The 14152-nt window shown below is 46.2% G+C and overlaps 2 protein-coding genes across 3 annotated transcripts in view; both read right to left on the bottom strand.

Moving 5' to 3' along the window:
* Positions 1 to 1893, bottom strand: part of TAF3 (TATA-box binding protein associated factor 3) — a 119016-nt gene extending 117123 nt beyond the window's left edge. Inside the window, exon 1 of one of the 2 annotated variants that reach the window (XM_005240148.3) lies at positions 1619 to 1893. In XM_005240148.3, the coding sequence (XP_005240205.3) occupies positions 1619 to 1784 (166 nt within the window). In that variant the 5' untranslated portion in view covers positions 1785 to 1893. Of the gene's footprint in view, positions 1 to 1474; positions 1574 to 1618 lie in introns of those variants that run through there. The other variant, XM_055807731.1, reaches the window with a different exon arrangement.
* Positions 1894 to 6727: 4834 nt separating this feature from the next.
* ATP5F1C (ATP synthase F1 subunit gamma) lies at positions 6728 to 14152 on the bottom strand. The gene is made up of 10 exons (XM_055807933.1): positions 14024 to 14152; positions 13256 to 13290; positions 12197 to 12328; positions 11342 to 11546; positions 10736 to 10879; positions 10285 to 10349; positions 9510 to 9665; positions 8270 to 8366; positions 7397 to 7433; positions 6728 to 6865 (listed from the first exon to the last, which is right to left on the bottom strand). The coding sequence occupies exons 1-9, from the start codon at positions 14065 to 14067 to the stop codon at positions 7427 to 7429; spliced, it is 885 nt and encodes a 294-aa protein (XP_055663908.1). The 5' UTR covers positions 14068 to 14152; the 3' UTR covers positions 6728 to 6865; positions 7397 to 7426.

Here is a 14152-nt window from a genome sequence, read left to right on the forward strand (position 1 = left end):
CCACAGTACCATCGCTTCCCTCTGTCTGCACACAGCCCCAGCCTCATGTATATGGCCCCACAGTGCTCGGGTATGTGTCAATCCCTGTCTGTAGCCCCCTGCCCAGCCCCATACATGCGCATCCCTGACACCAGGCACCACAGCCCCATGTCATCCCTATACACATACATCCCTGACCACAAACAGCATACAATATGTGCATCCCCACATCTCCCCTTGCACACATACACCTCCAGCCCCAGAAACCACACCCCCCTTACACATATATACCCAGCCCAGAATACTCCAGCCCCAGCAACAGCATTTCCAGTCACATCTTCCCATATAGGTGACTCCACTCCCCCCAGGGCACACCTCTTGGACCCCATGTGCTGGAGATGCATCTCTTCACTCTTTACACACACCCCAGAAACACACACTACAGCCCCAGCTCTGGGGTTAACACCTCTCACCTTCCCACCCTGTACACCCAGCCCAAACCTTGTGCCCTACAGCCTCAGCACTTCCCCTTGTGCCAACACCATGAACCCTACACATACATCCCCACCTACAGTGGGTCCCCACAGCATTCCCCCCCAGGGCACAGATCCTGACCCAAAGATGAGCCAGGACAGCACAGCAACAGCATCACGTCCTTCCATGCATACATCCCACCAAGCAAGGGACCTGGCTGCCCCTTCCACCCCCCAGTACATCCCTCTCCCAGATTCAAACCACTACAGCCCCAGCAGAAGGATCAGTCCCATCTCCTCCTCCTGTACACACACCCCCTAGTACCCTGCATGCTATAGCCAGAGAAAGGGGGGCAGGAGCTCCATCTCTCCACACCCCAGACCCACTGCCACAGAGCTTTGTTTCCTGCAAGTCCACAGCCTCACAGTCCCAACTCCTCACCCATGCCCACACCCCAGACCTGCTGGGCCACAGCCCACCTCTGCCTCACAGCAGGGCTCCTGTGGACCTGCACTGTCCCATGGCTTCCCTCCCCATCCTCTTAGTCCTCTACACTGCTCCACAGCCCACCGCCCCACAGCTCCAACACTGGCCCACAAACTGACCTCCCCCACATCGACACCTCACATCCACTGCTCCACAGCCTGATTTCTCCCACTCCCCCTGCACTGCTTCACAGCCTGATCTTCCCCATGCCCACATCTCTCTGCTAAAGACCACCTCTGCACAGGCTGGTCACCCCCATGCACACACCTCGCATCCGCTGCCCCCCCAGCTCCCAGCGCTGCCAAAGCCCCCCTCCCCATGCCCTTTTGCACTGCCCCAGAGCCCACATCTCCACGACCCTCCCGCTAAAAAGCTCCTCCCCCCAGCCCCCAGCACTGCCCTACAGCCTCCCACCCCACAGCTGCCCTCCCCGTTCCTCCACGATGCTAGCCCACAGCCTTCCTCCCCACCCCAGGACCCACAGCACTGCTCCGCAGCCCCCTTCACACAACGGCCGGGGCTGGCAGGGACTTACAGGGGTCACTCAGTCCAAACCGCTGCTCAAGCAGGGCCACCCCCAGCCGCCTTCCCAGGACCGTGTCCGGCCGCCAACGACTCCGTCCTTTGCCGCAGCCCCTCTCCCCACACCACCGCCGCCCAGCGCCCGGCCCGCACTCACAGAGCTCGCAGTAACGGTGGCAGCCCCGGCCCAGCCCCTGCAGGTACCGCTGCAGAACGTCGGTGAGGAGGTCGCAGGCCGAAACCTGCACCGAGTCCCAACCCAGCGCCTGACAAATCTGCGCTACCGACACCCGCAGCAGCCACCGCGAGTAGGTCTCGCACATGCCGGCTCGGCTCGGCGCGGCGCCACCCGGGCCCGCCGCCCGCCCAGGGCCGGGAGGGCCGAGGGACGCTCACGCAGAGCCCGCCGCCGCCATCTTGGCGCCGCGCCTCCCCGCCGCCAGCGCCAGGCACCGCCGCTCCAGCGCCGAGCGCATCGAGCGGGGCGCGGCGCATCGAACGCTCGGCGGGCAGCAGGGCTCCTGGCGGCGGCGGGCGGGCACGGCCCGGCCCGGCCCCGCGGAGAAGCCCTGGAATCGCGGTTTTTTACAGAGCTGTGAGGAAAAGTTGGTGTCGGGCGGCCTTCCAGAGCGCTGGAGGCTGGCGGGGCCCGGGCTGAGCTTTCCCCGGGGCCGCCGTCCCTCCGCAGGCCCGAAGCGGCCGGGCGGGGGCCGTACCCACGAGGCACTGGAGCACAGCCCCGGCGCATCTTTTAAACCAAGCAGCGATGCCACGTGTTACCTGAAAGCTTAAAGCTCTTGGTCAAAACAGTTTGTCCGAAGCCCCGTTTCATTATTTGTCTCTCTTTTTTTTTTTTTTTTTACTTTTCATCTGGGTAGAGGTGGTGGATGTCAGCCCTCGCCATCGCTGGCGTGTGTCCATGTCCCCTGCCCCCGCCCCCGCCAGGCACCTCATAGCCGCAGACATCCAACGATTGCTGTCAAGACCATGCCATTAAACTGTTTGCATGAAGTCCTTTAATTACTTCACGGTAATCCTGTCAGTGGGTCACTTTTTGGTTTGGAGATGGCAGTTTTGGGCTCACAGGTCTGACCTCTGCACTCTGCAGCTGCGCGGCCTCGCCACACATGTCGCCACACGTGTCACGCTTGGACCAGTGGAGCAGCAGGGTGGTTTGGAGCAGCCTCCTGTGCTCAGGTGGAAGGGGCAGGGTTAGGCCTGTGCTCCGAGGAGTGGGAATCTGAGAGATGGGAGAAGATGTTTTACTGTAACGTGGAGAATCCTTTGACAGTGAAGAGACTTAAGGATGTAGGAGGGAGCACTTTAAAACAAAATTGACTTAAACGCCAGCAGACTTCTAGGGGGTATTTCTCCTTTGCAGCAAAAAAATGCTGATTTGTTACACTTGCTCCTCCCTAATTTCAGTAATTCCTGCAGAGCTAAGAAGACTTTCATGGATCTCTCCTGCAATTACAGTTTTTTTGCATGTGGTGAAACCACAAAAAAGTAATTTTTAAAAGCCACTAAGAGCCAAATTGAAGGGAAGTTTGGGGGATCTTTTGGGGAAGCAGAACCTTGCAAAGGTCACCTGTATGTAGGCAGGTATATAAATAATTACCTGTGAGGCCAAGATTGCCTAGGCAGTAGAAACATCAGCTTTGGGAACAGATGTAGCAAAACTGGCAACAAAGAGGAAAAAGTGTTTATGGGCTAGTTGTTTATTTGGGAACAAAAACAAGCAGGGAAAGGATAAAACTAGGTGGCAAAAAGGAGGATTCCAGAAGCAAAGATAACAGTTACTGAGTGGTAGAATGAGGAGCAACAGAGCTGTTTCTTGAACAGTAGCTTTAACTGTAGCTTGGTAATTGTGCGTAACTAATCAGAGTGTGAAGGACAGAATTGTATATAATAGTGGTCTATTATTAGAAGTTAATTAGTTCACCAATTAGCTTTTTGAATTATTAGACCATTAGTAGTGTGTTGATCAGTCAATAAACAGCCCAGACTCTTGTATCAGTCACATCTCAAGTCTGCAACCAGAGGAGAGGGGAGCTGGACCCATGGTGAAGTCCTGCAGCTCATTGTTGGATGAGGAACTGGTTGGATTGTTGTGTCCAAAGGGTAGTGGTCAATGGCTCAACGCCCAGATGGATATTGTGACAAATGGTGTCTCCCAAGGGTCCATGTTGGGATCAGTACTATTTAATATCTTCATCAATGACACAGACTGTGGGATCACGTGTGTCCTTAGTAAGTTTGCTGACAACACCAAGCCAAGTGGTGTGGCTGGCACGCTTGAGGGATGGGAGGCCATCCAGAGGGACCTGGACAAGCTCAAGAAATGGGCCCATATGAACCTCATGAGGTTCAACAGGGCCAAGGGCAAGGTCCTGCACCTGGGTCAGGGAAACACCTGGTATCAATACAGGCTGGGGGGTGAAAGGATTGGCAGCAGCTCTGTGGCTGAAAAGCTGGACATGACCCAGCAATGTGTGCTTGCAGCCCAGCAAGCCTACCGTATCCTGGGCTGCATCACAAGCAGCATGGCCAGCAGGGCCAGGGAGGTGATTCCCCTGCTCTGCTCTGGGGGCCCCAACATAAGGACACAGATCTGTTGGAAAGAGTCCAGAGGAGGCCATGAAGATGCTCAGAGAGCTGGGGCACCTCTCCTAGGAAGACAGGCTGAGAGAGTTGGAGAGACACTTTTTACAAAGGCATATGATAGGACAAGGTGAATGGCTTTAAACTGAAAGAAGGTGGATTTAGATTTAGATACTAGGGAGAAATTTTTTACTGTGAGGGTGGCGAGACACTGGCACAGGTTGCCCAGAGGTGGAAGATGCCCCATCCCTGAAAACATTCAAGGTCAGGTTGAACAGGGCTGTGAGCAACCTGGTTTAGTTGAAGGTGTCCCTGCTCATTGCAGGGTGGGGGGGTGGACTAAATGACCTTGAAAGGTCCTTTTCAACCCAAATCATTCTGTGATTCTATGAACATGGGATGCAAAGACTTCAAAAAGACTTCCCTCTGTGGGCACGCTACTCCTCAGGTACTTTGGCCTGACCAAGGCTGCATGCAAAGTACTGCTTTGTGTCCTGGAAGGAGGAAGGGAAGGCTGGAGGCTGCCAAAAGGATTTCCTTGCCAATCTGACAGGAAGCAAAGGACACGTATGCAGGGCAAGGAAGGGAACACTCAGATGGGTTGGGGACAGCATAAGGGTCCTTGACAGACCCAGCTGGCTTGGCACAATGCCACTGAACCATGCAAGCCCTGCCCACATGCCAGTTTCCACTTTGCCAGCCATTTCAAACACATCAGTGTTTCCCAGCTCAGCGTTACACGTGTCATCCCTCTCCCCTGAGATGACAGCTATGGATACCTGCCTGTCCCGCTGAGCCCACCCACTGCATGATCTCCATGGTAAGATGGTGACAGCAGGCCAGGCAGCCACAAAAACTCACTGTGGGAAAGCTCTGGCCCTAGCGGTGTAAACCTGGGTTCACATCCCATCAGGTCAGGAGCCTAGTGGGAACTGCATTAGAAAGGCAGTGGTAGCCATAAATTATTCCTTAACGGGGACATAATTTCACATGGAACAGAACAGAGCACATAGATAAATTAAGAGGAAAACGGCAATATAAATCACCAGGCCTGCCTCAAAAAAGTGGAAGTTGTTTAAACAATACGGCTAGCTCTCAATTTTAACAGAGTAAATTACAGTCCACTACGGTTTTAGGCTTGCACTTTCAAAGTGGTGTTTCCCACGCTTGAGCAGAAAAGGAAACACGATAAAACATGATTTAAAAGGGGTTCTAAATAAAAGTAGAATTATGCTTAAAAAAATTACAAGCTCGAGATTGTGAACTGGGAATTGCAAAGATCAGGGGCTCCTACACTATCACAGCATCCAGCAGCTGCTTTTTCTTCCCACATTTTAGTACTCCCAGAATTCCCTTTCCAACCAGTCTGCCACTCCAGTTCTGTGAATAACAGCAGTATTGGAACCAAAGTTCATTGAAAGAGGTCAGCGGCAGCGTTTTTCTAAATATGTAACAAATGTGCTCCAAGACAGTCTCTCTCATTTCTCCAAATCCCACCTCAGGTCATGATACTGTTCCCCTTACTCTGGTGTACATCCCGGTGCACACACAAAGACAGCACACTGAAAGCTGCCAGCTATCACTTCATTATGCAAACAAGTTGCCCCTAAGGAAAGACACAAGCTGAAGCTCAGCACTTGATTATCAGGTTTCTAAGCCAATTAACTTAGGTCCAACTCAACCCAACAGCAGCCTGAGGGAGCAGGTGGCTGCTTACGCCTGTCCGTGTCACATGCACAGATTCACAGCATCACAGAATGGTTTGGGTTGGAAGGGACCTTAAAGACCATCTAGTTCCAACCCCCTGGGACAACTTCCACCAGCCCAGGTTGCTCCCAGCCACGTCCAACCTGACCTTGAACACTGCCAGGGATGGGGCAACCACAGCTTACCTGGGCAGCCTGTGCCAGTGCCTCACTGCCCTCACAGGGAAGAATTTCTTCTTAACATCTCATCTAAATCTACCCTGAACTCTCTCAGCCTTATAATCAGGAGATTGCTTTGAAGCTCAAGGCCATTTCCATTCTCATTAGATCTCTTCCAATTTCTTTCATATACATTACTGAGCCCTTTAAGGCTCATTTTGTCTACCAGACCAGGAGTGGCAGCTTTCTACTTCTGTTGTTACGCTGTATCACTATTTCTTTCTTATACTTCTGCTATACACCAGTTTTTACATGTTTCCTTTCTCACATTTTTGTGATGCCTGGTGAGGACTGAGAACTGCAGTGTTACTGTACCGTATAGCATGCAAATGTATGTGTTCACATACAGACATTGACCGTGATATAAACAGCATGCATTCTAAGTAAACACAGAAATGACTCATGTAATCAGATCATTTTAGAATAGGAACATCTAGAAACAGTAGCAATATGGTATTCAAATGTGATAGAGACCCGTGTTCCAAGAGCGTGATGCAGAGGTTATTCCCGTCTCCTCCAGCACGCAATAAAATGTACATAACAAACCAGCACTTTTAAACACCAGGTGAAGGCAGGCAATCTCTTCCACTCTTCAAAGGAAACACCTGCTTACATTCTGCCTGCCAAATACATTACAAAATACAGAGCTCAGCCTTTTAAAAATTATGTTTCAAAACATACCCAAGTCAAACCCAAGTATTTAGACACCTGGAGCGTTTGCTCCATGGACAATCAGATGATTAGTTTCATGTAGGTGGTTTATTGTAAGAATGTACAGATTTCTGGGGCTTTACCATTTCTTCACAAAACAACAGAGCAGTCTGGTTAACACAGACACAGGCAGATTAAACCATATGTTCAGAAGAGCTCTTCTTCACCTACAAGGCAAATTGAAGCAAATTAAAACCTTTTCGTTTATTAAATAATTAATTTAAAACTTTTATCTCCTCCAATGTGAATGCTTCAACTCATTAATATTCCTTACCCCCCAACCTCTTTATCAAGTCTATTTTTCCTCAAATTTTAAATTTTGAATATGCTTGTTTTGCTATGGAAAGCTCTTCAAGTACAATGTCTTACATACAGATATTTTAAAGTCATTGCATAAGGTCAGAGCACTATGAAAAAATAAACACAGTAATTGCAAATGCATCCAATAACTCAGAAAAAAAACCACAGAAAATTATGTCAAATGTGGGTGTACGCTATCATGGGCATATTTTGCTTGTAATACTGACACTTCACAACAACTTTTAAAATCAGATTCAATCTAGCAATGGGCAGTTTCCCAGTATTTTGGGAAGAGGAGTTTGACGAACACCACTGAATTCCCACTTCCTCATTTGACTTCTGATTTTCTGTGTTTATTAATTTTAAAACACAATCTAGCTTCTATATTGTGACTTTACCTCTTGGTTTTGCTGAACCGCTTTTTCCAATTAATTCCTGGTTATGGTATTACGAGAAAAAACAGAACAAGCAGGTTAGGAAGCAATTCATGCAAATTCAGGCAAAACTATGCACATATTTATGACCATAAATGTATTGTGAGGAGCACAATACAGCACATAACTGCTACAGGGGTTGTATTCCAGTCATTTTGTAAACAGAGGATAGTAACACATGTATTTGCATCTGAGTATAGCAACAATTTTTATGTGTTAGATGAAACACACATGAGCTACACGCAGTTACAAATTGTGGTCTAAGCCCACACATTTGTAACTTGCTGTACACACTGTCACAAAACTTCTTTCTCAGGGAAACAAGCAAAATACTGAACTTAAAAAGTAAAATACAAATTCAGTATCAACAGACTTTGGAAATTCCTTCCTCCTTCCACCCCCACCTCCAAAGTCTCAGCTTCTAAACATCAGCACAGGCTGACTTATCCATATCCAGCTCTGTCACTTGAGCTGCTCTCCCCCATCCAACACTGCTGGGCTGTCTGAGCAAAGTAGGAAAAGTCCAAATGGAAGGGAGGAGGGAGGAAATGCACTGGAAGCCAAGAAGGAGGAAGATCACTACCTGTTCAAGCAAGGATGTGTGTTGTGGCTAAAGGTCTATTTTACCAGCTTTTTAACTTTATCTGGCCAAAAAAGACGACCAACTTCACAATTGTTAGTAGAACTGCACAAGCTGGAAATCTTGCATAGACTGTCTTCCCTTCACTTTTGGGATCCATGTGCACTAGCCTTCCCCATTAACCTGACTGAAGCAGGACATACAAGCATTACATGGCTTTGCAACAGCTCCTGTTTCACGTTTATACAGGTACTCACAGAGCAGCAGCACCAGAGATGATCTCAATAAGCTCCTTGGTAATGACGGCTTGACGGGTACGGTTGAATGTCAAGGTCAACTTGTCAATCATCTCAGCTAGAAAAAATTAAGATTGAAATTTAAACATATAATAAGTGTTCAAATACAGACAAAGAGAAGCTGTATGAACAAAGTATCAAATAGTCTTTCAAATCCATGCAAATGATCAAGAGGCTTACTGCACTTTTCATTTTTTACCCCTACAGACGACTCCACTAGTAGACAAACAAGAAACTTGATAATTTGGCTTGAGGCATCAGTTAAAAATCCCAAGAACAGCTGACAGACTAGCAAATACTGTGATATGACATAACTTATTTTAACATAACACAAGCATGCATTATTTGCTTTTAAATTAGATTTCAATGTCAATTAACTACAGTGGTATTTCCTTCAAGTTACTCTTGGTCTGGCAAAGGGAGCCAGGTTTGTCTGTTTGTTAGTGGGTTTTAGTGGGTTTTTTTGGGGGTTTTTTTTGGGTTTTTTTTTTTTTTTTTTACATGCAGAAGGTATCATCTCTTTCTCTCAAGATCAGGTGGTCAGCAGAAAGCCACACCTACAGTTCCAGGCAGCCCAACTGCACAGCACATTGGCTTCACTCAGTCACCAGTATCTTTTATGCAACACTAACTTCTAAATGCTGAAGTCTTATCACCATGCCACATTAGCTATCTCCCACTAATACTAACTGCATACTCTGCACTGCACTCAGTTTGGACACCTTCCAAGGAATACTTCTATATTCTCAACTTGCTCCATGACAGTATTAAGTATTTAATTTCAGTTTCCCCACCTTCAAATTGGTGCAGTACTAATTACATTTGGCTCACAAGTAGGTACAGGTTTATAACAATTCTGGAAATCTTCACATCAGCCACATTAGAAGGGCATAAAGAGTACCTGGCCATTACAAGATTAGTTTACTATTTAATATTCTCATTAAAGAATCTTAATCCACTTCCAGTTACCTAGTCTCATTTCTCATATACTTAACAGCAACCCCTCCTTCCAGGGACTAAATAAGGTTCACATGTTGAGAAAACAAACCCAACTGAACTGCTTCAAAAAGACCCAAAATGGAATGAAGAGAGGAAACCAGCTCATTTCTTACCATTTTTGAAGCAAAGAATTACACAAAGTGACATCAGTACTTTCACACTAAACTACTAAAGCCCTGGGAAACCCACAGAGTAGACTTACAAGCATTCTTGCTAGCATTGTCCATAGCAGTCATCCTAGCACTCTGCTCGCTGGTGGTGGATTCTTTCAGGGAGTAGTACAGAATATTTGCTAGTGTGAATTCCTGGTAGTTTCTCAGCACATTGGCATCAATATCATCATAGATACTTAGGCTTTCTGCAAAATATGGAAGAGCGGACTTGGGAGAAATGCAAGATATACTGCTTCTGGCAAAATAGTACAATGCTATGCAAAAGCCTACTAGGCTAGCCTGTTTCTCTACTTAAAGCAATGCAGAGGGATTTTCTCTGCATACCAGGTGTACTTTCACAATCTCTCTGCTACTTGAAAATTTAGTATTTTATGTGTTTTATTTCTACTTAATACCAGGAAAGTGAGATTCTGACCAAGGCCAAACACATTATTGGTGTATTATGTTTAATCTTCCCATACAATGCTGTGGAAAGATTTTTGGGTATTTTTACAGAGTAGTGCAAAGTCACTCAATACACAGGCTGTTCAGTGCTGAAAACGCTGGAAATGACAGAGTTTTGCATATGCACAATTCTTGTTTGAGAGAGAATCTCAAACCAAAATTAATATGACCTTTCCTTTTAACCTCCCTGCCTCACAGCACCTCCATAAATCAGCCTTAGACTGCCAAGATAAAACAATCTGTTAAACCTACAACACGTGAACCATAATATGATGTTTTAATACCATATTGCCATGTTCAGGGTACTGTTTCTGTGATTTATCATTTCACATATCTGGTGGTTTCTAGTTCACTACTTACCAGAACCAGCAACTGTTTCAAGGGAGAAGATTGGCTTTTCATCAGTCTTGTAGGAGATGACAGACCTGTATAAAAATAGCATTAACAGGTTCTTCAGTTCAACTAACCCTAAATTGAGTGCTTAAAATCAAATTAGAATAGACAACTTCTGGCATTCCGATTCCACCAAGTCCTGTGATAATCCTGGTGAAAAGATCTTGGATACCACGTGGATACAATGATGTTCTGGCTGTAAATATAACATCACCTACTATACAAGTAAAAAAGAATGCCAACCACAGCTATCAAAACACCCAACCAACCCACAACAAACAGCTCTTCACACATAACAAAACTCACTCCTCAAAAAATGAAGTAAACATGACAAGTCACCGTCAGTTTTCATATTACTTCATCGGGCCAACATGCTCTTTGAAGCCTCTTATCAAGTATTTTTCTAGTTGAATCTTACCTAAACCGATTGTAGATTACAGAGCCTTCATCAAATTCATACCCAGAGTTTAACAACTCTGAAGCAATCATTGAAGCATCTCCAAAGCTCGGAGGTCTCCGTCCCACTTCTTTGAACGTCAGCAGGAAGTAATTGCCATGCGTCCTGCAGTAACATTGGATATGTGTTAGAACCAAATGGATGCTATAAGGCACAACTATGTGGCAGCAAGACTTACTCAGGCAACTTACTCGTGCTCAGAATTAAGCATTTTATTGAATTACGGTCCAAGAGAAATTTTGCTTTTTTTCAGTTAAATTATGATAGATAGCTTCATGATAAACACGCACTTGTAACAGCATCACTGCTGCTGCTTTCAGACCAGTTTCAAAAATACACTAACGCTGTGCAGCAGTTTCACAAATGTCAAGATGATCAAAACCTCTCTTAGCATATTTGCAAATTTTTTTTGAAGGAAATTGAATTTAGCATAGTTCCATTTAATGCAATTTCCTGTGAATGCCACACAGCTTTTTAAGCAGTCTTAAAATTTCTACCACTCAAAACAAAGGAAACCACCCAACCAAACCCTTCTGGAGTATGAGTTTTGGGATCCATCCTTTTCACCTCTGAAGCAGGCCTCTGATCTTGTCACCTACTCCAACCACCATAACTTCTTTCCCTGCATTTGAGAGGTTGGTAATCTCACTCTTCAAGGTTTTCGCAACAGACGTATGGATAGCACCACAAAGACCTCGGTCAGAGGACACACCAATAAGAAGGTGCTTCTTCTTGTCCTCAGGTGCCTTTATTTCTGCTTTCTCATAGAGTGCTAAAAAAAAAAAAAAAAAAAAAAAAAGATGGTTAAGTTTTTCAAGGGTGCCAAGAAGTAAATAAGTCATATCAAAATACCTTTGCATTATTCTAACTAAAAACATTTCTGAAGGGGCTCCAAATCTCAGCCAGGTGAGTTTTATCTCCTTCACGAGCAAGCATGTGACCTGACCAGAGTTGACAATGAAACAATTCAAAGCCACCCACACCTCTAATCGGCCATCACACAATTGGTGTTATTACTTAGTTAAGTTCACTGTGCAGGTCCAGTGCCTCAGGAACATGTACAGCCCAAGAGTTCACAAGAAGGTTTGGCAGTAGCTGTAAGTGCTACAGAGATATGACACAATCCTATTAACAGACAGAAGCAGGCAGAAATTCTGATCTGTGGTGCTTTTATGACTAACAAAAACAACTATGCAACCACATCAAGTTAAAGAGTAATCAGAAATCACAATGAATAAGTCTTGAAAAAATCACTTTCTGTAAACTACTTATAAGGAATACTCAGAGTGGCCTACAGATGCAAATTCTTTTGGAAAAAAAAATTAACTACCAAAGGGTTTAAAAAGTCTAGGCATTTCATCACCACCATGAAAGCCTTCCTCTTCTGTTCCCACATCACACAGTGAAAGAGTCTGCTCTCACCCAGTGCTCCTGTTCCATAGACTCTAGCAGGCTTCAGCTCCCTCTCAGCTCTTGCATATTTGGCTGCAGAAACCATCTTCATGGACTTTGTAATTTTCTGAATGTTCTTGATAGACTTCAAACGCCTGGTAACTACAAGGTTAATCGTTGAAGGTCATGGGCTGTACTGGGCACAATGACATCAAAACCAAGCAATAAAATGCTAGCAACAGCCATCTAAAAATATCATGCCAAGTTCCTCAAAGAAAAAAAAAATAAACAGACAATGCACAAATAAACCTCATAAAATACCTTAGTATTTACAGTGAGATAGTAATAAGAGCGGTAATCTGGCTAACCCAAATGCATATTTACAATAGATACCTTTTTTTCCTCCAGACATAACATTTACTTGTTATTTAGCCCAACATAAAATCTATTTACTGTTCTCTTTCCAGCCAGTTCTACTTGTTTTGCAAATATATCATTTGTGGTCTATTGCCATTTTCTCCCAGAATGACAAGGAGAGGAAATAAAGACCCCATAGTAAGGAGACAATAAACTTCCTCCTCTGTTTAGAATGTGACAAAAGGAGATTCAGAAAGAAAACAAAACAGGTGTCCTACAGACAAGCACAACTCCAAGGCAATATCCTTGTATAAGAACCTATGAGGAACAGCTTAAATAAGCATTATCAAAGTGGAACCATTCAGTCAGCCTTTTTTCCCCCCAAATGCTGGATAAAACCATAAGGAAACAAACATAAAAGAAAATAAATTAATTCTTAAAGGTGAGCAAAAACCTGGTTTAGCACATATGACAGAATTATCTTTAAAATATGTTTGAGTAAAACTACATTGGTTTGCTGAAATGATATTGAAATTAGTGCTAAAACCATTTTAAGCAATGTTTTTTCTGAAGGACACTTGTTTAATGTAAGAAGTGCTGGAGGTTCATATGTAAATGTTATGGTGTATCACAATCAGTTTATGCAGTAAAAGCTAGCTGAAATTATATTTTAAGATATGTTTTTCCTGCAACACCTTCTCCTCTCTCAAAGCAAACAAAACCAGTACTTACTGTCTTTTAGAGTTGCCATATTCCTGACTTGGCCCCTGAAAATGAATGCAGGGGAAATCAGGATTGTTCACTAGTTGTTCGCAAAACAACACCTGTCAGGGGCAGGTCCCTTTCAGAGGGATGAAAATTTAAGAACTGCTGCTTCTTAAAAAGCATCTGTGCCAGGGACAGGCCACTCTAAACCACACCTTGTATGCATACTTTCTACCTTTCTCCTCATCTCCTGTATCATTTAATGCATTATCCACTACCTCGGGTACAATGTAAACGAGGGCAACAGGGCATCAGAAGGGTACAACTTCCAAAAGACGTGACTGTTGTTTTTTTTTTAAAAAAAACTATTAAATCGGAGCAGAGGAGGCTACACCACTTCCTGACAGGAGCAGAACCTCCTTGCACCGCTTGTCATCTCCGAAGCTGTCCTTTTTACTCCTCTTGCCTGGCCCCTTCACCCCGCCCCCCCTTCCCTAGGGGCTCCCGTCTCCCTCCCGCCCCCCACCCCAAGACCGCGGCCGAGAGGTCGGAGCCTTCGTCCCCGGCAGGTCACCGCCGTGCCCGGGGAGGCCGCCTGCCCTCAGCCTCACGGTCACCGCTACTCCAGCCACACCAGAGGCCACAGCACCTCAGCGGCCCGCCCGGGCGGAGACCCCGCCAAGCTCGGGCGCCCCCTCGGCCCCCCAGGGCCGGGCCCAGCCGCCCACCTCGCCGCCGCCACGCACCCCTCCCGTCCCCACAGGGTCCTTCCTATCCCACACCCCCGCCCGTTACCATTGCGGCTGGTAAAGCGCGACGGCAGCTCCACGGGCGAACATGGCGGCGCCCCCACCACAGCCCCGCTGAAGGTCAGCGCGCCCGCACGGCGCGTGCGCGCAGGGGTCCCGGCGGGGCGGGAAGCGC

Source organism: Falco peregrinus, chromosome 6 (genome assembly GCF_023634155.1).
Source record: "Falco peregrinus isolate bFalPer1 chromosome 6, bFalPer1.pri, whole genome shotgun sequence".
Classification (NCBI taxonomy): Eukaryota; Metazoa; Chordata; class Aves; order Falconiformes; family Falconidae; genus Falco; species Falco peregrinus.